This window comes from Gopherus evgoodei, chromosome 2, assembly GCF_007399415.2.
Source record: "Gopherus evgoodei ecotype Sinaloan lineage chromosome 2, rGopEvg1_v1.p, whole genome shotgun sequence".
Taxonomy (NCBI): domain Eukaryota; kingdom Metazoa; phylum Chordata; order Testudines; family Testudinidae; genus Gopherus; species Gopherus evgoodei.
In genome coordinates, this window is record NC_044323.1 from 173,598,227 (window position 1) to 173,625,354 (window position 27,128).

Here is a 27,128-nt window from a genome sequence, read left to right on the forward strand (position 1 = left end):
ATGGCAGCTAATGCTAACTTTCTGAATCCCTTCAATCTGAGCTTGGGTGGTTAGCCTCAGCCACCTCCCATGCTATAATGTCCATACAGCTATTCAAATCTTGAGCTTGAGCAGCACTAGCACTGGTCTCTCTACTTGCGCTGGGAATCGCACCTGTCAGCTGCAGTGTAGACATATCTATACTGTTCTTCTTTAATATATGCTGATCCATATATATTCCATTGTTAGTGCCCTGTGCACTTCAGTTTGGATTTTTTTGGCCAGCAGTGTCCTTTTGGGGGCTGCACTTGCTCCATGACAGTCCTCCTGCCATGGGCATAAAGGGGAGGACAACCTCAACCGCCTCATAGTTCCTTTTTACCACCCATAGCTTCAGTTTGGAATTTTGCTACGTCTGACCTCTCACCCACTGTGTGGCCCTCTCTTTGTTTGTAAGTAGCGATGGATAGTGGTATTGGTTCAGTAGTTGAGTGATTAATTTCCTTTTTGTTAAGGAATTTGTTTTTCCCTGTTAGACTTCCCCTGTACTGGTTCCTTCCCATATGGTGGGTCAGAAGTCTCCATGCTTTAAGAATTGCTTTTCATGAGAGGCCCTCAATGGTGGGCATTCTAGGTGCTTAGTGTATTTGGGAGAAGGGCAGTTGTTGACAGATGCTCTGTTCATAAGTTGTTCTGAAAGAGAACACAAAAAGCTAAGGAGGCACATAGGAAGATGTACTTCATGGAGAAATCAGAGTTCTCTCCTGGGGTCTAGATGCCATATACCTCTGATAGGAAGTCTAGGTCTTGTTACCGATATCCTAGCTCTAAAACTGACAGCAGTGTTTCCCCTTACTATCCTCCACCATGGCCTTCTGTTCCTTATACATACCAGCAGCTTGCCTTTACTGTGCTCCAATGAGGCTTTTAGTCTGCAAGGAGATCAGCTTCCATGACCCATATTTCCATCACCACCACCACCACATAGAGTAGCATTATGAACTACTAGGGAACCAGCTCCTACTGCCAAACATCTTACTTACGGTTTTGACAAAGAGTTGCAAGTTGATGATCCCAGCACCCATTTCTTTGTCATTTCCTGCTGAAGCTGTAGTTGCATCAACTTCGCAGCTAGATGATTACAGATCATTTCAGGAGTTAACTTAGAAGAATAACTAACACGCTGGAGATCCCAGGGGAAGTTAGCAAGCTCCTGGACACCACTCATACCACCATGCTAGGTCATTTAGCAATGCCAATTAATGAAGGCTTACTGGATACTAAATTACTCCAGCAGACAGCTGCCTTTCTGGCACCCACATGGAAAAGTGCAGTGCAATACAGTGAGTAAACTTCTGCAGATATCATACAATTTTATATGAATCCCACTTCGGGAGCCTGTGTGATATCAGTGATCCATGAAGGAATGAAGCCTCAAGGTCTTAAATCTACCCCGATTTACAACCTAAGAAATCAGATGTATTTGGATACAAGAATTACTCATCTACCAGGTCGCACATGAGAATAGCCAATTACCAAGCCATGTGGGAGAAATAAGACTAATTAAATTATGATAACATCTCTACATTTTCTGATAAAGTCTCACAGGTAGCATGGAAAGAAAGTAAGTGTTTGATTTCGGAGAAGCAACTTGTAGGACATACATCAAGAGTTGTCTGTTTGGAAGTATCTGATACCGTCTCCATGTCCATGACAAATTTTGTTGCCTTGAGAACGTCTTACTGGCTACATGCATCCGGCATACTTGAGGATGTACAGGTTACCATAGAAGGCCTGAATTTTGAGGGATGTGACCTGCCTTTTGAGAAATGTGATGTATTTACTTAGAAAACAGATGAGGCCTTACTTTCCTGAAAGGATTTGTGAACAACCCTGAGATTTTTAGGGGTGTATACAACTGCTTTGACAAGAAAATTAGCTAGGCCTCAGTCTTACCCTAGGAAGTCTTATTGCCCTAAACCCAGACATTCTGTACCTCCAAGAAAGCATCAAAGGTTCCAGACAAAGAAAACATTAACTTCCCATGCATAATCTTCACACTTTACAGCATCCTCAAGGCAGCAAATTTTACTCCTCAGTTGGGAGTTGTGAATGATTTCTAATAGATCATCTTATTATTTCAGCCCCATTTGGAAGCCATCTCTTTCATTTTCATGGGGTTTAGAGTACTGAACCGACAGTCTATTGGACTACTTAGGTAGCAGAAGTGAGATATTCCATTCAGTTCCACACTTTCCCCATCCCTTGTCAGAGACCCCTTGTGACTTCTATCTCTTGTACCAGTAGAAGAAGTTTCGCCAGAATTCTCAGGGAAGAGGTTACATTCTCACTATTTTCTGATACAAAAAAAAAATGGGAAATGGTACCCAGTTCTGTATTTGAAGACATCAGAGCAACTTCATCAGCAAATTCAGGATAAGGATGGTAATTCTAGCTTCTTTGATTCCCTCCCTAAATGCACACGACTGGTATACAGCTCTCAACCTTCAGGATGCTTATTTCTATATAGCCATCCATCCTGCCCACAGAAGAGATCTAAAATTTCAAGTTGGCAACTGCAATTACCAATTCAGGGTTCTGCCATTTGGACTATCAGTGGCACTAGGAGTATTCACCAAATGTCTAGCTATAGTGGCATCTTACCTGACAAAGCAGGGAGTCATAGTTTAGCCATTCGTGGACGTCTGGCTTACTCAAGGGAAATCTCATCAAGCTGCTGATTCCATTAAGCAGATTCTCTGTCTCTTTGCCTCTCTAGGACTTAGAGCCAATAAGGAGAAATTACTCTTACTTCCCATTCAAAGACCATGTCTACAGTACTGGCCAGGATTGATGGACAGCGATCGATCCAGCATGGGTTGATTTATCTTGTCCAGTATAGACGCAATAAATCGACCACTGATCGCTCTAGCGTCAACTCTGGTGCTCCACCTCAATGAGAAGTGCAAGGGGAATCAATGGGAGGGTGTCTCCCATCGACAGACTACAGTGAAGATGCCTCAGTAAGTAGATCTAAGTACGTTAACTTCAACTATATTAGTCACATAGCTAAAGTTGCGTAACTTAGATCAATTCCCCCCCCCCCCCCCCAAGTGCAGACCATCCCAAAGAATACAGTTTGTGGGGGCGGTAGTCTGGGACTCAGCCACAGAAAAAGCTTGCTTACCTCAAAGAAGATTCTGCAGCATAGTAGAGAGTCAACTGCAAGTACATCCTTCAACATCTGTGAGAACTTGCTTCAGGCTTCCAGGGCGCATGATCTCCTGCACTTGCGTAACTCAGCATGCCAGACTTTGTTAAGTGAAGAATAGTTGAAGTCAGTATATCCGCTTATCTCATGTCATCTAGAAAAGAAGTTGCAGGTCACTCTAGAAGTCCTATTGTTCTTTAGCTGATGGAAGGATTCAAGGGAGTACGCTGCTCTGCAATGTTACCGTCCAAGACTTTAGAAACAGATGTCTCCAATATAGGATGGGGAGCTAGACAACTTACAGACTCAGGTCCTCTCATCTCATCAGGAAGCTCATCTTCATATAAATGTTCTGAAACCTAGAACAGTTAATCAGGCTTGAACAGTATTCCTTCCAGTTCTCAGAAGATTATCTATTTAGGTCTTCATATGCCCCCATGAGGCAAACCAGTTTTAAGGGCAGTCTGAGTAACCATGAGGATTTTAGAGCCCTTAGAAGATTTGAGCTTTAAACAGAAAGTTGGTCTTAACCTTAACTATATTAGACCTGGCAGTCTGCTATAATTTGGTAGCACCCACCTCTGTTAAATTTGTCACAGTGGAATATGTATGGGCAAGCACTTATAGAAGAAGGAAACGGTTCCTTATCTTACAGTGACTGTGGTTTCTCGAGATGTGTTGTCCAGATATATTCCATGGCCTGCCCATCTTTCCCATTGCTACAGAGTCATGACACCTGGATTCTGTATTGGTAAAGGAATTGAAGGGAGGATTGAGATTGCCCCATCCTTTGTTCTCTAGGCATGGTCCCCAACAGACACTGCTAGCCGAAAGAATCTGAACTAAATTGCACAGGGTGCATGAACTCCAACAGTGGAATATATGTGGACAGCACATCTTGAAGAACCAATTACTGTAAGGTAAGTAATTGTTCTTCTTCAAGTAATGCCTCTATGGGTGCTCCATTCTAGGTGCACTTGCACCCCCTACACCTTGGATCGGAAATATCTCATAGCAATGTCCATTCATCTGCACATGTGTGCGAGTCAGCCTCCTGCCCCATTCCATTATTATATAGTAGTGCACAAGTGAACTGCCCCCAGTTCCCTCTCACTTGCCTCAGCCTGAGATGGAGCTCTGGCAGTTGTCCCTGTTGAGATTGCCTCTACTGCGTCCCAGTTTCTATTGTAGTACTAAGTTTATAGTAGTTCTTAGTGTAATTAGCAGTAACATTAGCTTTCTAGTTTTAAAAAAAGTATTAAAAGTTTTAAAATAGAATATATATTATATACATAGATATTAGTAGAAAAGGTTGTTCTTATTCACTGAGAGATTATGCCTGTTCTCCCAGTTTCAAACATTGTCTATTGTGCCTGGAGGCAATCCCAGTAAACAGCCAACACTCCCAGTGCATCCGTTGCCTCGGGGAATCATACACTGCCCAGAAGTGTAACTTCTGTCACATATTGAAATCTAGAGCCAGAAAAAAACAGGGAGATCAAACTTTGTCTCTTCATGATGCGGAGCTCACTATGCCCAGCTTCTGACTCAGCCAAGAGACCCCTCTTGTACACCAGTCTCTGAGCAAGTCTCCTGCCTCCACTGTCTGAGCTACATTCCTCGAGGGCATCTAAGAGGAAGACCCAAGACTCCTCTCATAAGTCTTCCAAAGCCCATGTCCTGTGTTTACCAGGTATAGAATCTACCTCAAAAAAACCAAGGTTGTCGGTGTCTTCAGTTACTTCAGCGCCATCTGCTCTCCAGTCTGGTCCCCATGAAGCTGCTGCTTCATCAGGTTCCAAGGGCACTGTTAGACTGAAAGAGGGCAAAGCCTTTGATCCAGTGAGATCATCAGTGTATTCAAGCATCAAGAGGAGCTCTTCCATTGCTTCATCGGTACTGAAGAAGCCTACTTGGGCTCCTACCATGTTTCCCTCAGAGTGGCTGAGATTCACAATACCATCTGCTCCCTCAGCCACTATTATCTCTATGCACACCATGGACTCAATAATGACAGCACACTTGGTACCACAGGAGTTTCGTTTTCCCTGAGACCTGGCTGTAACTAAGATGCCCGATTCTCCACTGCCTCACTCCAACATATTTTCGGTACTGAGGGTATCAGGATTGCCAGAAATTCACCCAGTACTTATGGTTTTACCCCAAATTTATGCTCCACCATTCTATAGTGAGTTTGAGGGGGAAGAGGGCTCTGATGACGGCCTTGCCTCAGTTTCCCAAATATTGGTCTAAGGCTCTCCTCACCCCTCCAGAAGTATCTGATAAGCCTATAACCACTTGTGACACAAGGGCGCAACCACCAACTCGCTGGTCTGAGCACCAATGGCTGCTCCCTCCTGTTCCTTATGGACCACCAACTTGTCTTATTGGGACCCCTGGGCGGCCTATTCCCATCAATTTTCCAGGGTTTTGAGTACCACACTCATAGATAGCTAGGCAGTCTTCATCATCTGCCCTCTCCAGGAGACATGATCCTCAGGAAGAAATCTTTGAGGAGCAGGAAGCTAGAGCTAATGAAGAGGTCTCTCCTTCAGCCATCATCTCCTCTTCATCTCTAGATGAAGCAGTTACGCCTCTTCCACCTTTGCAAATGGTTTTAAGCAGTTTCAGAATCTGATTAGGAAAATTGCCAGCTCCCTGCAGATCATGCCCATTCAGTCTCTACAGTGGTAGTTATGAGATGGACTTCCTGGCTCCAGCTCTCTGCATTTCCACAGGAGATCCAGAATACCATGGAAAACCTCCCTTTTGATTGGTCTAAATTGTTTGCAGACAGCTTGGATGAATCTCTGCGCACAGTAAAGTACTCCAGATCTACTTTGCATTCTCTTGGGATCTATACATCTGCCTACAAGAAAAGGTTTAGCAACTCCCATATGGCTCAAAGATCCTGTCCTGCCCAATTCCTGACCTCCAAGAGGTCGTATGAACCATATCAGAAGAGAGAGAGAAATTCCAGAGAAGGAAACCATCCATCTCTAAGCCTTCGACCTCACACCCTTCCACCTCCAAGCAGCAATTCTGACAAGCTGGTCAAGGGTCTGAATTACCATCCTCATCCTTACTAGTTTCACCAGTTCACCTGCATTCCTCTCTTCAGAAACTGCTTTTACCACTTCAGGTGAGCTTGGGAATCAACCACTTCAGAGAAATAGGTTTTGGTGATCATCTCCACAATGTACACCGTCCACTTTACTATTCGTCCACCAACTAATCCGACTTCCCCTTCCCTTTTCAGAGACCTCTCTCACAAGAGCTTGCTTTGTCAAGAAATAGACTCTCTCCTACACGTAAGTGCTATAGAATCAATTCCTGTGCAGTACACAGAAAACATATTTTATTCCAGGCACTTCCTGGTACCAAAAAAGAATGGCGGGTGGAGACCAAGCCCAGATTTGAGGCTATTTATCACTTATGTGAAGACACAAAAATTCAAAATGGTGACACTTGAACCAATAATTCCATCACTAGATCAAGGAGATTGGTTCTTGGCCCTCAGCTTTCAGGATGTATATTTCCAAATTACGATCTGCCCATCTCAGAAACAATTCCTACATTTTACTGTAGGCCAGGGCCACTCAGTACAGGGTGCTCCCTTTCAGTCTGTCATCTGCCCCAAGGGTCTTTTCAAAGATTACGTCAATAGTAGTGGGGCAGCTCCACAGGCAAAGTATTTTAGTATTCCCTTACCTAGATTATTTGCTACTGTAGTGTTGCTCCCTGGAACTAATTTCAAAGGCTACTACTTTCAAAGCCATAAAACTCTTCCTCAAATTGGGCCTACAATTGAATATTCAAAAATTCCCTTTAACACTTGTGCAAAACTTAGAATTCATAGGAGCGCATCTCGATTCTGTGCAAACCTTCCCACTGCACAGGTTTGTGGCTCTTTCCAACATAACCGATACAATCCAGTTCAGCCCTCAAACGCGGGTCAAAAACAGTCTTCAGTTGTTGGGGCATGTGGCAGCTGGTACCTTCGTCATAGATCACACAAGACTACCTTCAAGGGTGGAGTCATAAACAGATGGTTAAGGGTTAATGCCTCTTTTACTTGTAAATGGTTAAAAAGTTCACCTAGCCAAGCTAACACCTGACCAGAGGAACCAATGGGGGAGCAAGATGTTTCAAAAGGAAGGAGGGAAGTTTTTCTTTTGTGGTTTTTCAGTTTCAGCCGGAGTGAGAAAGATCAAGGAACCAGCCTCTTATCAGAGTAGTAAGTTTTAGAAAGGAATAAATAGGTTTATGTTTATTTCTTTGTAACCTGCCTTATGCAATTAGAGGTAGAATCGAATTGGGTATTTTTTTTGTGTGTGTAACTAAATTTGTGCCCAGGGGAACATCCTCTGTGTTTTGAATCTGTTGTCTGTGAGAGTAGCTGGTATGCTAATCTCTCCCAGAGGGTTTTCTTTTACCTTTCTTTTCTTTAATTAAAAGCCTTTTTCTTCATACCTGATTGATTCTTTCTGGACTCACCAGGGATTGGTGGGAGAAAGGAGGGGGGATGGTTAATTTCTCCTTGTTTTAAGATTCATGGGATTGGATCTGGACTCACCAGGGAATTGGTGAAGGAGTCTCTCAAGGCTACCCAGGGAGGGGAAGGGTTTGAGGGGACAGGGAGTGATCCAGACACTGAAAATTCTGGATGGTGGCAGTGATACCAGATCTAAGCTAGTAATTAAGCTTAGAAGTGTTCATGCAGGTCCCCACATCTGTACCCTAAAGTTCAGAGTGGGGAAGGAACCTTGACAGGTAGCTTGGGACTATTTGTTCATCAGACACAGTTTAAATATTCTACTTTCCATACCCACCTGCATAAAGGAATCCCTCAATTGGTGGAAAGACCATCACAGTGTTTGCACGGAAGTCCCCAAAGGTCATATTCATGATGGATATGTCTTTGCTAGAGTGGGGAATGCATCTGGGCACTCACACAGCCCAGGGCAAGTGAATGTTGCAAGAAACCACGCTACACATCAATCTCCTGGAACTGAGAGTGATCAGATACACCTGTCTCCAGTTTCTACCACTAATCAGGGGCAAGTACATGAAGATTTTAACAGACAATATGTCACGCAAGTTTTATATCAACCAGCAAGGAGGAGCAAGATCCCCCCCTGCTGCGCCCAGGCTCTCAAGGTTTGGAATTCATGCATATCCACCTACATATGCAATCAGATCATCATCACAGCTGCCTATCTTCCAGAGGTTCAGAGTGTGACCATGTATACACCCAGCAGGTACTTCTTTCAAGACCACAAGTGGGAAATAGATTCCAGCATGTTACTCCGCATATACCAGCAATGCCCTGCTCCCCAATAGATTTATTCATCACAGCAATAAAGAAAAGATGTTCCCAGTTTTGCTCCAGAGGTGGGATGCTTTTCACTTTCACTGGTCATCGGATCTAATGTACAAATTTGCACCGTCTTCTCTAATAACCAAAGTTCTACTCAAAATAAAAAAGGACAAAACCAGAGTCATCCTATAGTTCCAACCTGGCCCAGACAGACATGGCTTCCTTACCTGATACAGCTGGCCATTTGCTCACCAGTCACTTTCCCAACCTTTCCTCATCTTCTCTCTCAGGAAAGCGGTAAGATCCGTCACCTCAGTCTTGGAGTGCTTTGTCTCAGTGTGATTGGTTGATGGTTTATGGGGTTAGAAATGCTCAGAAGAGTTAGAGAGTACTATTACACATCAGAAGACAGTCTACTCACTACTTATACTCTCAAAAATGGACCAGATTTGTCTGTTGGTGTGACCTCAAACATAGTTCAATCATGACCTCATCACTACCAGATATACTGGACTGTATCCTAACACTAAGAAGTTTGTGGCTATCAATGAACTCTTTTAGAGTACACCTGGCAGTCGTCATGACTTTTCATTCTCCAAAAGAGAGTTATTCCACTTTTGCCCACCCATGACAGTGAGGTTCCTCAGCGTGATCGTAAGTCTTTTTCCCCCAGTCAAGCATCCTATTTCAGTTTAGGGCCTGAGTCTAGTCTTAAATGCCTTACATGACCACTGTTTGAACTGATGGTTACATGCTCACTTCTCCATTTATCAGTGATTTATTTTATTTATTTATTCCTGATAGCCATCATGTCAGCCTAATGGGTTAGGGAAATAAGGGCCCGTATGTCATGCCTCCCCTTCACAGTATTTTTAAGGACGAAGTCATGTGATCACACCCCAAATTTTTACCTAAAGTCTCCTCCGAGTTCCATATTAACGAACCCATTCACCTGCCAGTGTTCCAGCCTAAACCTCACCTAGAGAAACAAGAGGCACTGTTGCACGTCCTTGACATCAGAAGAGCCCTGGCCTTTTATCTGGACTAAACCTTCAGAAAGACCCCCAAATTGTTTGTCTTTCTGCAATTTCTAATCAAAGATTTTCCATGTAAATAACGGGCTTCATTAATCCTTGCAATGAATCTCATAATATTCAGGCACGTTCAGACAGATGAACTCTCTCTACATGGTCCATTTCCATCTGTATGGCATGTCTCAAAAACATGCCCATTATTACTGAAATGTGTCAATCCGCTACAATATATACATTTGCTGAACACTACGCAATAATTCACAGCTCTGTTTCCAACACTGTGTTTGGTTCAGTTGTACTGTTTTGTACTGGACTCAACTACAAAGCGCTCCTTCTCCTTAAAGGGGAACTGCTTGGTAGTCACCGAGAGTGAAGCACTTATAGGGACACTACTTGAAGAAGAAGAAATGGTTGCTCACTCTGGGCAGTAATTGTAGTTCTTAGAGATATGTGTCCATATGGGTGCTCCACTATCCGCCCTATTTCCCCTCTGCTTTGGAGTTCTCTGCTATAGGTCTTCATGGTAGAGAAGGAACTGAAGGTGGTTCAACCCCCTGTGCTATATAACAACGGCACCGGGCTGACTAGCACACATGCACAGGCTGAATGAACACTGCAATGAGAAATCTCCGATCAGATGCACAAGGAGGGCAAGCACACCTAGAGTGGACACCCATAGGGACACACATCTCGAAGAACTGTACTTACTGCACAGGATGAACAATAATTTATTTCTTAGGTTGAAGACATATTTTTATTACCTAATTTTGAACCTGATAGTCCCTCTGCAAATAAAATTGGAGTTCCATGAGAAAATGAATATATTAATAACTGTGTCACTGTCTTTCAGGCAATTCGTTGCTACATAGCCCCATGCTAGATCTAGACAGTGATGTGCGTCCGTCTCCACTTGGTCATCTCAGTCAGACTGCTTCGCTGAAAAGGGGCAGCAGCTTTCATTCGGGTCATGATGACAGTAAGCATTAGTTTTATTTATACTTCAGACAAATTCCTAGGCCTGTGTATTTTACTGTGTATTCCCCAAGTATTAAAATTTGACAGAGGGTAATCATATTCATTGTTTTAGTGTGTTGACAGAAAATGAGCCACCAGTCCATAACAGAATAATATATGTGTATGAAAGTTATTTTCATATTCTGCCTCTACTACCCTATAAAGACGTAGAAGTTTCTTAAAGGTAAATTGCAAAGCGAAAAGGGTGTGTGCTTATTACATGATGGGATCAGTCGAGGAGGAGCCCACAAAACTGGACAGTTATCCTCCCCTTATAGATAAAATCCTAAATAAAAATCCCCCTCCTACTGAAGCAAAAAACATCATACCAAAGCAGTCCTCCCCTTCCTAAGATAAAAACTGGGTCCAAATCCAAGTCTCCTTTTCCAAGTTACAGTCAAGGCAACAAAGTCTCTTTCCATGTTGCGTTTCCCTACACATTAGGAACTACTTCCTTATTTTTATCATTTCAGTCTGTTGGTCTCTGTAATATGAACCCCAGCTGCATTTAAATGTTCCTCTGCTACTTAACGCCTCCAGGCCTGCTTCTGTGATCCTATAAACCCAACAGGGAAAATAAGATTGCATGCCTTGATTTTACCTGGCTGTCTATAGCCTAGCTCCCTGTTATCTTCCAGGAACTGGATGGACACATGAAAACCATTTTTTTTTTTTTAAGTTCTCATGATGTAGGAGTCTAAAGGCATGTCTACACTTACCTCCAGAGCAATCGATTCAGCAGGGGTCGATTTATCATGTCTAGTGAAGACACGATAAATTGACTGCTGAATGCTCTCCCGTCGACTCTGGTACTCCAGCAGAGCAAGAAGCATAGGCAGAGTCGATGGGGGACCGGCAGCAGTCGACCTACTGCAGTGAAGACACCACAGTAAGTAGCTCCAAGTACGTTGACGTCAGCTACGAAAATAGCGTACCTGAGGTTACATAACTTAGACTGACTTAGCTTGCCCTCCTGCCCCCCCACCTCTCAGTATAGACCAGGCCTAAGTCCCATTGAGCCCCGAGTAGTGAGATCACTGGTGGCTGAAACTTGAATTTGTATCTTTGTATCCAGGCCTTCCTTACAGGGAAGAGAACTTTTAGTCAGCCAGTAAAACTTTGTAGTAGGGTTGGGGGTTGTTTTGGTTTTTGTGTGAGGGCAAATTCTGACAAACAGTTGGTATAAAAATTCAACATCCACACCCTTTTCTTAGAAGCTGAGGAAGCTACAGCTAAGGTTTCGTTCTATTGTGGTGTTAGTATCCCATTTCGCTATCCAACAAAAGCAAAGACATAAAGTCTTGCTGTTTCTGAGTTTAAAAACAAGCAACGAAGGGAACAAACTTTGAATCTATCTTTTATACATCATAAAGAGGTATGAAGGAAGAATCATTTTTTACTAAGGCTGTCGATTAATTGCAGTTAACTTGTGATTAATTCAAAAAAATTAATCTAGTTAAAAAAGTTAAACCCAATCAATCACAGTTTTAATTGCACTGTTAAATAATAGAATACCAATTGAAATTTATTAAATATTTTGGATGGTATTCTAAATTTTCATATATATTGATTCTGTGTTTTAATTGAAATCAAAGTGTTTATTATTTTTGCTTACAAATATTTGCACTGTAAAAATTATAAACAAAAGAAGTAGAATTTTTCAGTTCACCTCAAACAAGTACTGTAGTGCAATCTCTTTGTTGTGAAAGTACAGCTTACAAATGTAGATTTATTTTTTGTTACATGACTGAATTCAAAAACAAAACAGTGTAAAACTTCAGAGCCTACAAGTCCACTCAGTCCTACTTCTTGTTCAGCCAGTCGCTAAGACAAACAAGTTTGTTTACATCTAAGGGAGATAATGCTGCCCTCTTCTTATGTCACCAGAAAGTGAGAGCGGGCATTTGCATGACACTTTTGTAGCTGTCATTGCAAGGTCTTTACATGCCAAATATGCTAAACATTCGTATGCCCCTTCATGCCTTGGGCACCATTCCAAAGGACATGCTTCCATGCTGATGACACATTTAAAAAAAAATGTTAATTAAATATCTGACTGAACACCTTTGGGGAGAATTGTATTTCCCCTGCTCTGTTTTACCCATATTCTGCCATATATTTCCTGTGGTCTGGGTACACCGCAAGAAGGACAAGAGACACTTGTTATGGATTTTAATGAGGCCGCAACTTTATTATGTACATGTCTGGGACTACCCGGCAGATAACGTGTACAGTGCAGGCAAATCCATGCTGCTTCTTTGAGTGACTGTTCATGTCCATTCGAAGCAGGTGTGTGCGTGCCATGTGCACGCCAGCCGGAAGATTTTCCCTTAGCAGCATCCATAGGGACAGTCTTGGGTCCCCCCCCCCATGGCACGCTATACAGGGGCCCATCGACCCTTCACCCCCTCAGTTCCTTCTTACATCTGGTGACAGCTAGCTGGAACTTTTGCTCGCTCTTACAGCAAGCGTAGCAGTGTCCCATTTAAGTGTATATAGTTGTTTCCTCTCTCATAGTCTATACCATAGTTAAAGTCAGTGTTAGATGGTTAATAGTTTGGGGGGGGTCCCTCAACGTACACGTCTCCCCGCTGGGGCATGCTTGGGTCCCCAGGGTTTAAACTCTGCAAGGACTGTGGGAAGCTTATGCCGAAGAGTGACCCACACTCTTTCTGCTTAAGGTGCCTCGGAGAGAGCCACCAAAGAGACTGGTGCAGTATCTGCAGGGGATTCCGTCCCAGGACTCTTAAGGACAGAGAGCAGAGACTCAAAGTGCTCCTGATGGAGGCCGCCTTACAGCCACACTCGTACCCTGAGCTGCCCGACCCGGCGCCCAGCGCCTCTTCCACAGTACCCCGGCACCGCTAACAAGTCAGGAGGCCCAGTCTAAGACTTCTAAGCCCCAGCAGCAGGGAGAATCGGGACATAGAAAATCAGCCTTCGTGAGGCACCAATCATCATCTTCGGTGCCCGCAAAGAAAGAAGGCCAATGAGGGGCCGATCACACGACCAGGACCTTAAAAGGACAGCGGCGTCCATGAGTGCTGTGGGACAAGCCATGCCACAACTGCATCCTGCAATGGTTCCGTTGACTCCCGCCCCAGTGGGGGTGCGGTCAAGTCCAGATCAGTCGAGATCCCCAAACTTCAACGAGGATGTGCATCTTCCATTGACGCCAGAGATGTTTGAGGCAGCCTCTGACTTATTAAGCCTCCCGGTGTCGGCCTCCCCACACTGGAGGAAGGAGCTGCAGAACATGGCCTGACCTCTGGTCCAATCAAGGGGCAAGCCAGCAATGATGTCGTCCCAGTCCCTGTCCCGTGCTGCCCCTGCGGCACCGGCGCAGAGAGAGCATTCCCCGGCCCCGTGGCACCGCCCTCTGGCGGCAGTGGGTACTGCTCCCCTCGATCCTCCTATTCAGAGACCTCAGACTCGGAGGCAGAATCCTACCGATCCAGTAGTAGGAGCAAGAGGTCGGCTTCACAGGCGAGCCAACAACCTTACCCTGTACAGTGACAGCAGCAGTGACAACAGCCCTCCCTGTGGCTGTTCTGGACTCCCTGGGCTTACCATCAGAGCATGGGACAGGTGCATGGCCCACGCTCCAGGTCTGCGTCTGTCTCCTTGACGTCAGAGGCCCCGGCGCAAATGCCTCAACCACCGGCACCGCCGTCAGACGGAGCGTGCCACATCAAAGCCCGGCACCCTCTAGCAAGACACCAGCACCAGCGGAAACCATGATCCCGACACCGCAGGCACCGCACAGCACACCTCGTCATTCAGTGTTGACCCCGGTACTGGCTGCGGTGCCGCATCTCGCATTTGCATCGGCCAAGCAACCGCAGTACTGTGTGCCGCAGGCCCCTGCAGAGACTGAGGGTACGGAGGAAGACCCTTTGCAGGTGATCTCCTCCTCTTCCTCTCCGGATAAGGTGGTTGTGGGAACTTGAGCGGCACCGGCCTTAGAGGACAACCAGGTGCTTCAGCAGTTCCGTAAGCATGCAGTTCAGAGCCTGGTGATCCAAGCGGAGGAGATTGAGGTGGATGTGGATCCGATAGTGGACATCCTGACCCCCTGGGCCCATCTAGGGTTGCCCTACCGTTGATAGAAACAATAGCCTGAGACTTAGAAAACTTTCCAACACCCTCAAGTCTTCGTTCATCTCTCTAGTGACTCGTATATAATGCTGTGGCCTGGCTATGCTGGCCATTGCCACTGCTAGCCAGGCACAAAATGCCTGCCCCAGGGCAACAACCCTGCAAGCAAAGTTCAGGTGCCCCAGAATAGATTGCAGTTCCTGCAGCATGAGTTTTTTAGCCCCGACTGCTCTGTGGAGCAACCCAGGTAGCTCCTGAAGCTTATCCTGAGAGAGTCGAGATACGCCTTCCCTGGTGTCCACCTCAATGCCCAGGTAGGTCAATGTAGTGGAAGGACCTTCTGTTTTCTCCTCCACTAGTGGTACCCCCAACTTTTTAGCCAGAGCCTGAAATATGTCCAACCAGTAACACACTCATCTGATGCTTCTCTCCCTGTGAACAAAAAAATCATCCAAATAATGCATTACTTGGTTTAGTCCTGCTGACCACACCACTGTGCAGTGCAACATTGTACTGAATTTCTCAAAAGCTGTACAAGACACTGAACAGCCCTTGGGCATAGCCTTGTCAAAATAAAATTGCCCCTCAAAACAGAAACCCAAGAGGTCAAAGTCCAATGGGTGCACCAGCAGTAGTCGGAAAGCAGACTTGGTGTCACATTTAGCCATTAGCACCCCGAGGCCGCATACCCCAATGATATGAATTGCTTCATCAATGGAGGAATAACGTATGGAAAATAGAGCCAGGTCTATCTCGTCATTAACAGAGCCACCTTGTGGATGTGACAGGTGATAAATTAATTGGTATGTCCCTAGGGTCTTCTTGGGGACCAGCCTCGGGAGAAACTCGCAAATATGCTATAGGCAATTGATCAAATGGCCCAGCTGTCCTGCCCTCCTTTAATTCTTGTACAATCTTTTTTTTTTTTGAACGAAATGTCCCATCCCAGCTACTGACTTTAAATTTTTTGACATCAAATGAGTGCTATTTCCCACAAAAGGGATCTGAAATCCTGCTGTATACCCCTCCCACAAATATGCCCCATCTGCCCTGTTAGGGGAATCCCATAGGAGAATCCTTAACACATCCAGCCTATCCGGCATTGGAACCTGTGCCCATTGCACCACCCCCAGCTTGTCCTCTTCCCAAGCTTGTGCTCTGTGTCCCAGACCCTGTTCCATCCACTCCAAACCTGCGATTGGTGCTTGTGCCACCCCTATTCCTGTTTTCTCCCTGTGATCTTCCCTTCCCACTCTGGCAAGAACGGGCTGAATGGGTCCCAAAACATGTCTCACAAAGATGTCTGTATCTACAGGTGCTTCGAAGAAAATCACCATCATTAAATGCCCAGCAAATATTATGTGCCTTGGGCCCCTCCCGAGCTTGCTGCAGTATGAACATCACTGTCTATGTGAACTTCTGGCTCCTTGGGTGTCATCCACTCCAACCACTGTGTATGATGAGGTGTGTCCCACTTTATCCCAGTTTGTGCTGCTGCCCTTAATTGAAATGGCTCATCATAATTAAACCAGGACATGCCCCACATTGTGTGCCTGCCTACTTATGCCCATATACTTAACCAAGGCAGGGCTCCTCTTTGGGTAGGCCTGTACTATAACATCTGCACAGATGAGGAAGGTATCCTCCCAATTTTCCCATGTTCTAGGCATCCTTGGTCTCTTGGGCAGCTCGCTGTTTTGCTTGCCTTGCCCATGTTTACTGTCTATCAACACCTCCCTGCAATAGCGGTAGTATATCCATGTATTCGCCTCTCAGGATTTTGTCGTTAGTTGTCCTGAGTAGGCAAACTCTCTTCGGATCAGCCACCCTGGCAGAACCATACTCAGGACTGCATGGAGGGAGTTCCGCAGAGTCCTGCTCCCGCATAGGCCCACCAGGAGTCTCTACTCTGTCCCATGAGGTTACATTACCTGATGGCCAATGAGTCCCCATGATCCCAGGAGCATCATTCCCAACATGGGCTTCACTACCCTTGCTGGGAGCCTGTCCTTGTCCTGCTGCTCAAACTTAAGCCCACGCTGGGCCTACGCTGTGACCCTGTGCAGACCCCTCACACCTAACTGCCTCAAACTGCTGCAGTAAATGCAAATTAGCTTGCAGCAGCTGTGTAATACCATCAGTGCCCCCACTGAAGATGTCACCTCTAGGTATGTCTCCCCAGGCTTCTGGACCTCCAGCTCCTGGGCCCAGAGTATTTACTACCCCAGTAGGCTCACTTCTATCCCCCTCAGGTGAACTTCCTGAGAGACTGACTGAGCACAGTCGCTGCACCTCACTGTGACCCCTGCAACTGCCACCTCTTGCCAAGCTGGAAGCTTTATGCCACCTCTGCCACCCATCCCCCCAACCTCTGTCTGGTTCAGATCACATCACCCCTGGGATCAGCATTACTGCCGTCCCTCGTATTCAGTGGAGGAGAACATCCTGGTTCTGGGTGACCTTGTGCCCTTTGGAAGCGCTTTAGTGATGTGGAGAAAACCTCAGAAACAATTTCACTGACCATTTGCTGACTACCGCTGACTACCTCATTAATCCACACAGCCTGCCCACCTGCATGCGTGGATGCTTCCCCTCGGTCATTTCCCTCCCTCAGTCCATGAGGCTACCGTGGGTTATTAAATACACCACCCTAAGCATTAGCAGCCCCTGTATTGGTGAGCACCCCTGCCCCTGCTGCAATACTATCTCCCTTGGGTCCCCCTCCAGCCTTTGGGCTCCATTGGGACTGCCCTGTGCTGCAGCTGCTGCCTCTGCTTGTCCCCTTTCTGGCAAAGGTACAGACACCTGAGCAGCATCCTGCTCACAGCCAGAAAGAATTGCAGACTGATAGCCCATACATTTACTTGCAGCACAGCTGGTACATGAAATAGTTAAATTCTCTTGTCTCCCTCTTCCCCTCCCCCATCCCCTTCCAATGCAGGTTGATTGTTTCAAACACTGACTAGCTTCGATAGCCAATTCACCCTCCCCAGTTGTGACTTCTAGCTTGCCTATGGATGGAAGAACCTGGGGCAGGGGGATGCTAGTTCCCCTTCTTTCCATCCTCCCCTTCCTGCGTGAGCCTGAAGCCACGCTGTCTACTGCAGCAGACACCTAGCAGCCGCTTCACTTGCTAAATCACACCCCTTGTGTCCTACTTGTAATTTGCCTCTGCTTGCCCTCTGGGGCCAGGGGGGTAACAGCCACCTTTTTCCCAAGCTCTCCCTTCTCCGTGCCCCTGGAGCCATGCTGCTTCACGATTCTGTTTGCTGGCTTACTCTCTGTGTGGAACCGAGACACTTGCCCCACCTTTATGCCCTTTGGAACTTGCATTCCGGGGGGGGCGGGGGGGTGAGTCATTGCTGCAAAGCTGACCACCAAGCACCTTTTTTACAGCAGTTTCTGGCCACCTTCTCCCCTTTCCCAGCCACTGTAAAACAGAACTGTCCTCCCCAGGTAAGCCCCAGACAAACTCTGCCCCACCTTAGTTGTGGTGCAGTAATTATAGCAGTCTTGGATGATGACCCAGCACATGTTGTTCATTTTAAGAACACTTTCACTGCAAATTTCACAAAACGCAAAGAAGGTACCAATGTGAGATTTCTAAGGATAGCTAGAGCACTCGACCAAGGTTTAAGAATCTGAAGTGCTTTCTAAAATCTGAGAGGGACAAGGTGTGGAGCATGCTTTCAGAAGACTTAAAAGAGCAATACTCTGATGCGGAAACTACGGAACCCAAACCACCAAAAAAGAAAAGCAACCTTCTGTTGGTGTCATCTGACTCAGATGATGAAAATATGCATGCATTGATCCACACTGTTTTGGTTTGTTATCGAACTGAACCCATCATCAGCATGCACGTGTGTCTTCTGGAATGGCGGCTGAAGCATGAAGGGACGTGAATCTTTAACGCATCTAGCACATAAATATCTTGTGACACCGCTCCAACAATGCCATGAGAACACCTGTTCTCACTTTCAGGTGATGTAAACAAGAAGCAGGTAGCATTATCTCTTTTGCAGATGTAAACAAATTTGTTTCTCTGAGCGATTGGCTGAAAAAGAAGTAGGGCTGAGCGGACTTGCTTTTTTACAGTGCAAATACTTGTAATCAAAAATAAATATTAAGTGAGCACTGTATACTTTGTATTCTGTGTTGTAATGGAAATCAATATATTTGAAAATGTAGAAAACATCCAAAAATATTTAAATAAATGTATTCTGTTATTAACAGTGTGATTAATTATGACTAATTTTTTTAATTGCCTGACAGCCCTATTTTTTTACCATTGTCATTTATCTTTATTCTTTAAATGCAAGATTATAACATTGTTTTATATTCTTTTTATGCTGAATATTCACAGGAAAAATATAAATTAAACAGAACCACCAAAATATCCACGTGCTAAAATAGAGTAAGCGCATGACTTTATTGCTGTCACCGTTGTCCTTCCACACTCCATCTCCATGATTAAAATTAGTTTTCAAGCAATGTGGGATAAGGCAATGCATTCATTCTTTCTTTCTTTTTTTTTTTTTGCAAAATGTCTAGCACACTCTTGGTTACTATAAAAATAGTAATAAATTCTGCAAGATGAAAGTCAAGATGCTATCGTTGCTTAAATCTTTTGCAAAGGACAGTCTGTATGGTGAACTGGTCCCATCAAGCCCCTTTTAAATCTCATATAAACGCAAGAGGAAAACCCTAAACTTCTTTTTGACTTTGTTACCAATATGAACTAAAACATTTTCCAGCCATACTATGAAACTGCCAAAAATTCTTCCATAAGAATTCTAGAATAATCTTACCCATTCCTTTTAGTTTTGTTTGCCTGTGCTACTTGATGTTCTTAGAGAAAAGACTTTTGGTTTATTTTATTTTTCTGCACTTTGAGATCCTGAAATGGAGGCATTAAGGACTATTATACTTTTCTTTGCTTATTTGCTTTGGTTACATGTAGTTTATCTACATTTACATCATAGAAAGTTTGTGATATTAAAGAGCATATTTAGGCCAAAACTTGATGTCATTGCTCAGAGGATTCATTGATCCATGTTATTCACTAGCATGATGCATCATTATGGCTGCAGTGAATTCTGGAACAAATTCAAAGAAAGTTGAATACAAAATAGCAAATTCAAATTACATCGACTCTGGCTTGAACATAGATTTGCAAGGAATTTTGAAGTATGGCTTCAGTTACAGCTTTAACTCCATAATATCTAGGTCCTACAGCGTGTATAAAGGACATCATGCACTGATCTTGGACAGATGCAGTGTTTTAGGCACTAAAGAGAGATTTGGAGAATTAATAGTCAGAATAATACTAAATGTATAGTTTGAGAAGAGTGTGACTAGTTTAAAGTATTGCATATTGTACAGCACGGTAATGACTACTTAAGGTTTTTTCTATTATAAGGTAGATTTTTGAGCCTTCTAACTTCCCACACCAGAAGTCTCCACCTGAAATGGTGCATCTTTCATCCCTTGACAGCGGAGCTAATCTGCCAGTTTTATATGGGCTCATGTTTGTCTGATTGGTGACTTTCTATGCTATATGACCAATATTTATGTTATAGATTAAAGACAAATACCATAAGCTATCCAGCAGTCTTCTCTGCTCCCTTGGAATCATGTAAACTCGTTTCACACTCTTTAACGGTGTAATTTGTGAAAGACCTAAGACTATACAAGAAAATCTCAGGTCCCCTTTGTAATCAGTTTGAAGGTCTTTGACGACTTTGTGCCCACATAGTTCGCAGGGATCTAATTCTTGATGTAAAAAGCATGCAACGTTTATTTATTGATGCAGAATAGTTTGCTAAGAAACAGCTCTGATAATCAAATGGAGAAAGTCAACATGAGGAAGACAAACATGATTGGAGATGGAAGTTTCCTATCTCACCTCCACTTTCCATACTCGTCCACCCTCTCCTGTATTTCCTCTCTCCCATCTCTCACCTGACAAGAAAATGGGAGAAGATCCACCTCTTCCCCTATGTTCCCAAAGTTGTGACTTTATTGATGTCTAGTGATGGGTAAGGTTCCAAGATTGTATAGAGGTTTATGCAACTTCAGATAATTTTTCTCTAATTTTTTGGTCTCGTCCCAAGTGAGAAATGCTATACTTACTTTTATTATGATTTTTTGAACTTCTAATATTACTAGTCATCCAAGAGTCTCAAATTGCTTTACAAATATTAATGAATTTAGCCTCCCACCTACAATGTCAGTATCCATCCCCATTTTACAGAGAAGGAAACTTCGCTAATGAAATTGTGGAGAAGTTGATGAGTGTGATCACACTGGAAGTCTGTGGATGATCTGGAAATAAAATTCAGATCTCCCATTTCCCAGTCTTTTGTCTTAATCTCAAGACAATTGTACTGCCTACATTCCAACCTTCCCCCACCCTATGTTTTAATGGCTAAGCCTCTGATCCTCCCTGTTCAGTTATCATTTAGCCTGGTTTAAAGACAGATTTATGCGAGTGGATTGTTAGGATGTACAATATAATTCAGTGGGGCCATACAAGCACCTCTACATAAAAGGCATATTATACTTACAGTACCAACCCCCTCAAAAGAATATATGGAAATAAATCTCGCACGTACACAAGCTGTATGCCATATGGACCAACTCATAAAATGTTGCTATTCACACCTGTGAGATTATAAATATGCATGCTAGATCTATTATTTTTAGATCACACTCTAGCAGCATGTTAAAAATAGCTTTTATTATCAATTCAAAGTTATTTATTCTTTCTCTTTTCCTCTTAGCTTGGCATTGTAAAGCTCCTCAACAAGTTGCGTTTGTTGAAAAGTTGACAAAACTTGTTGTAATTCAGCTCCCCAACTTCTGGAAGCTCTGGATTTCTTACGTGAATGGAAGCCTTTTCAGTGAGGTATGGGGTTCATGCATACACATAACCTAAATGTCTTCAGATAGACAAAGCTCATAGGAATGATTTTGTATTTGAATTTGAGTTTGAAACTGCAGAGGTATAGTACCTCAGTGGAGAAGATGCCTGACTAAGATGTCTTTGCAGCTTTTAGATTACAGAGATTTGTAGAACGACATAAGTAATTGTACGTCTACTGATGGGTGCTTGATTTGGCATGAAGCAATGGACCCACTTTGTATGTTATGAATGTTAATCAGTAACTTTCCTAAAAGCATATATGTAAGGATGCTATTTTTAAAAAAACCCTGAAGGCTTCACAATAGGAACTATTTTATACTGTAATATAGTTCTCTGAGTGACCTCCTCCTAACAATTGAAATGTACATAGTTTCAGTCCTGCCTGTCAAGATCATCAGCCAACTGTTCCATGTTGGATCTTACATTTAGCAACATCTAAGAAAGGAGACAAGATGTTTGGTAATCTTAAGAAATGATAAACTAAATGAATCTTAAAGATATGAGAGACAAAGCTAAAGGGGTAGTGTTTGACTCTGGAATGGTCATACATATTTTGTGACTTTGAAAAATTTGGATTTGAGGATAGATTTAACCCCAGAGTTTCAGAATGACAGAAGCCTAGAATTGTGTGTACATACCCACTCACACACACACTAGTGTGCCCAATCTATGTGCAAGATAACTGTAGTGTCATGTGTCACAATTGTTCGCACCCTTCATCCTGTCTTATGTTAAGTAAATCTAGCCCATTAATTGTGTAGCATTACTGTATGATGCCAAGAGCAACAGAAAATATTTATCGTAATATCAAAATATCATCAAAAGGAATGTAACTCAAACCAGTGATCATACAAAATGACAGTGTTAATAACTTTAGTAATTATTCAGATATACATAGCATACAGCATACTGCCATATAACCTTTAAAACTAAAGAGAATAATGATATCTTTTGATTTGTATAATTGCTAGTCACCAGTTTACAAAACTACAGTGTATTTGGCAGAAAAGGTGAGGCTGAAAGTGGCCTGGCCATTTCTCTATTTTTCCAGTAGCTGGATACTAAGAGTGGGGCATCCCTAGAAGAGGAAGTATAATTATGCCATTTTCCAATGATGATGAAAGGCATTATCCGGTAATAGAATAGGGAACCTTCAATTGCTAGGTCATCTTACCAATATGAAGGTTGATTTCAGTCTAATTCCTAGAAAAATGTCATGTGCCATTTTTTGGAGTTTAATGTACTATCCTACACACCTATATTAGACATCATTTGAAAGCTTGTTTTAAGTGCATTTAGATGAGGTATGATTTGGAACTGTCAAGTGGTGCTGTAAACCTGTAGGTGAGGTGAAACAGTAATACCCCAAATGATAAAGTGTCAGATTTGCACAGTTGTGGAAACACTGCAACATGACTATGACCACAGTTCTTACTGTTTAAATTAATTTCAAAACCTTCATGTGGTGTTTATTGGTCAAAGCTACCAAATGACTGTATTAAAAGATTGTATTGGTTTTGCATGGACAAATTTTATTTTTTTGTTTTATTTCCAGGAATGATGAAGCTGTTTAGCATGTGACAAAAATGTCAAATGTCAGTATTTTGCAATCTACTAACATGAAAGGTTTTCACATTGCATATTCTTAATTGGCAAAGTATCTCACAAGTGATTATAATAGTTTTCTGTTTATTCAGTTGAAATGTGCTGATCAGATCAGTCTCACGCTGAAGGTTATGCACCAATAGCAGTAGATTGCATTCTCATAGTTTGTACAGCATGGTGGGTAAATATAACTATATGTGAATTCCTAATGTAATGCTTCCCCATTTGTAAGCATTTGTACAAAACAGCGTAGCATCTAGTCTGCCTGGTAGAAGATTTTAATTTGTACTGCCTATGCATGAAGTACTAAGCTTTGAAATATTCTAGAAACTAGCTTTTTAATTCAGTGACACTTACGCATGGGTCAGTACTAGTGTTGGAGATGATGGTACAGAGCTTCATATTATGAATATGCAAACGCTATTGGAGAAAGAAGGGACATGACATAAGAAGTAGTGAAGACAAAGTCCACAATTAAGTTCTTGCCTCTGTAATGAAAAGGGATGGAGAGCATGTTATAGCTCTTATCAATCATGTCATCAACAATATGAGAAACCGATTTGACCCTGACTCACACCCAGAGGCATTTATCAACACATCTACAGGATTGCACATAGCATCAGTTGTGCAAGAGTCTCTACTGAAAATAGCAGATGGTGGTAAAGAACAAATGGAGAGATTTGTGAGAGGTGCACTTGATTCTGATTGCACATGAAGCTTCTTCAGCCCAGTCTAGAAATTTGGCATCAAAACATTTGCTGATGTAGCCAAGAAGACTCAATTTAATTCTGGCAAGGAGGGACAATCATAACAGCTGTCAGTCTCAAAATTGTTTTCCCTGAGACCTCTGTCTTTAGCAAGATGGAGAGATGATGTTTCAATCTCAGCTGTTCCTAAAGCTGGTCTATACTGAAAACTTGTATTGGCACTGCTGTGTCTCTTAGGGGTTTGAAAAATCCACCCCCCTGAGGCAGACAGCTATGATGACCTAATCCCCAGTGTAGACATGGCTAGGTTGACAGAATAATTCTTCCATCGACCTAGCTACCACTTCTTGCAGGGCGCTGGATTAACTATAGTGACAGGACAATTTCTCTCATTGTAGTGAGTGGCTGCACTGAAGTGTTACAGCAGCGCAGCTGAAGCACTGCAGCTGTACTGCTGTAACCTTTTCAGTATAGACATACCCTCACTCACCCAATAGGATCTGTGCCTATGTCCCTTTTTCTTGGTGATGGAACAGTAAGAGGAACAGACAAAGCTAATTTAGGGCATCAGTTGAAAGCTCCAGCTGAAAAAATCCGTGAGCTAAAAACATTCAACAAAGAAACCATAGTGTACCTCTCAGATGCCAAAGCTGTCATACAAATGATAGCTGGAGACAAAGTCTACACATTTGATGAATTGGCTACTGAGTACTTGAGGCAAGTCCTAAAAGGATTTGAAACTAATTCTTTAACTGGAATCTTTGATGGGTATGACAGTAGTAACTCTGAAAACTTCAGAAAGAGAGCTCTGAACAGGGTCTAAGGTTGGATGCAAGAAATACCAGGTGATTGGTGGACGCCCTGTGCCTCCATGGGAAAAATTTTTAAAATGTGGCATCCAACAAACACTCGGTTGCAAAATTCCTCTGTGAATGTATGGTTCAAAATGCACCTGCATGTAGGAACACACCCAACACAAACACCACCTTTCCAGTGGTGAAGCAGCAAAGTTCATCACCAGTTGAGCTGTTAAAGAGGCCCAAGACCTGTACAGTATTCAAGAGAAAGCTGATACAACATACAGAAGCATCCTCGTATGTGCCAATATGGTTTTTGATGTCAAAAGAACCATTGTAATTAGGTCACCTGATACAGATGTTTTGGTCGTTGCTGTTCAATACTTTCCAAAAATGGAACACGTAGATAACATGTGGATTGAAACAGCCATCATTACCAGCACAACTAACAAGTCTCTCTTCATGTCTGTGCATGAAATTTGTGATGCACTGACTCTGGATGTCTGCAACATGCTTCCTGTTCTACATGCTTTAACAGCATGTGACTCTGTGACATACCTATTTGATATAGGAGAAAAGTGGATGCATTTTGTTTACCCCATTTCACAAATGGAAATCCGAGGGAAAGAGATAACATGCATTTGCCAATGCCATACAGTGATCCAGAAGTAGAGGCAGTATTAAAATGTAGGAGTTTGACTCCTTCCCAGTGTTTTTTCCATAGAGAATCATGCCGTAATTCTCTAGTGAAAGTGATGAGAATCCTCCTGAAGCTTTTAATTTGAAAATAACTAAAGTTTTGGTAATAATACATTTCTGGTTATTAGAGATTGGATTTGGACTTAAAACCTCAACTGTAAATTAATGTAGTCTTCTGTCTGAGAAATTTCAAGAGACACTGACACTATGTTTACAGTTGTACACAAAGTTGAGCAGTTCTGGTTGTGAGAGTAAGTGCAAGAGAAAACACAGCAATCTTGTATAATGCCTGGTCAGAACATTGTTTCCATGGCAAAAAAGTTGGAGTTAATTTGCATGTTATACTGTTGAGGTACCTATACTGTACTTTCATAGGGCCAGATTCTGACTGCATAAGCAACTCATCCTCATCCCTTTGTTCCTTTTTTGTCCATATGTGGGAAATGGCCAAAATCCTGTGGACAGTGCAGGCTCTTGTTGCCACTAGCTATCCGAAAATGGATGGGGGCCTAAGAAACTTCATTAGGAGATCCTGAGGAGAGCTTCAGCCACAAGCTGTAGAATTTTGCCAATAGTACAGATTTTAGGCATCATTGAAGGTGTCCTTACTACATTTCCTTGCAGTTTATTGACATGTGAGAAACAAAATGTTGTTCACCATAATTTTGGAGACAGAGAGAGAAAATCATGAAAACAACGTGCAGAGAACCATTTGAGTGAAATCCAGAAGCCTGAAATAGATTAACTCTAATACAAAAGAAAAACCCAGTGATAAATAACAAGCTGGTTCTATTTTCTGTTGTGAAGTTATATATATTTTTCTTGGCATAAAGGTAGGCTGTTAGTCTTAGAATAGTGACAGTTAAAGATTTATGTGCCATTTCTAACAGCTTAAAAAGTTTGCAGCTCTTTGAACCACTCAGATCCACATGAAGTAGCATATGTGAAGTCAAAACAGTGAAATATAACCGTTGGTCTTACCACAAAGTAGTTTTGGTCTGTCTGTGCAGGAAAGGGTTAAGATTTTTATTCAATGAAATCACTAAAGGCAAAAGTATCTTAAGATCGTTTATATTTTTTCTTTAATATAATTTCATATATGCTTTAAGGGAGCAATCAAAACAGTTTAAAAACTTTAGTTGAGTAACATTTTAAAAGGTACCTGCAGCATAGAGAAGTTTATTCAATATGATTGATTTTTTTATCAGAAAAAAGGATAAAAAAGAGGACAGTACATATGAGGTTCATCAGTAATATGCAGGAATTGTTCTAATTAATATGAGATGATACAGTTCAGAATAATAAAGGAAAACAGAGAATTTAAAAACTCTAAAGTGTTTTTGATGAAAAGCTGCTTTTTATTTGAATTTCTTGTTGGTAATTTTATGCTAACTACAAAATTTACTTGGCATTCATAAAAATAATCTGAAGAACTTCTAAAAATGATGAATTATAAAAAAACAAACATTAAACTTCTTTAGACGTTTTAAAAATATATTGATTATATACTGCTTTAAGGACAGTTTTAAGAATATCTTTTCCTAACTACAATTCTGCTAATATACTTTTGTCCAGTAGGTGTCACAGTGATACATTAAATTAGCAAATGTTCTTAGCTAAACAATTCCACCTACTTCTCCAATCCAGCCTTTTAAACAGCTTTTTCTATTAAACATGCTTTGTGTTATGGCACACTTCACACACAAATATATAATTATCACTTGCATTTGAAAACTACT

General features: G+C 42.6%; 1 protein-coding gene across 7 annotated transcripts in view; it reads left to right on the top strand.

Moving 5' to 3' along the window:
- EXOC2 (exocyst complex component 2) overlaps positions 1 to 27,128 on the top strand; it is a 194,434-nt gene that overhangs the window by 95,362 nt on the left and 71,944 nt on the right. For 6 of the 7 annotated variants that reach the window (XM_030552298.1, XM_030552297.1, XM_030552295.1 and 3 more), the window contains 2 exons: positions 10,395 to 10,520; positions 21,439 to 21,563. In XM_030552298.1, coding sequence (XP_030408158.1) covers positions 10,395 to 10,520; positions 21,439 to 21,563 — 251 coding nt within the window. The remainder of the gene's footprint in view (positions 1 to 10,394; positions 10,521 to 21,438; positions 21,564 to 27,128) is intronic. The other variant, XM_030552301.1, reaches the window with a different exon arrangement.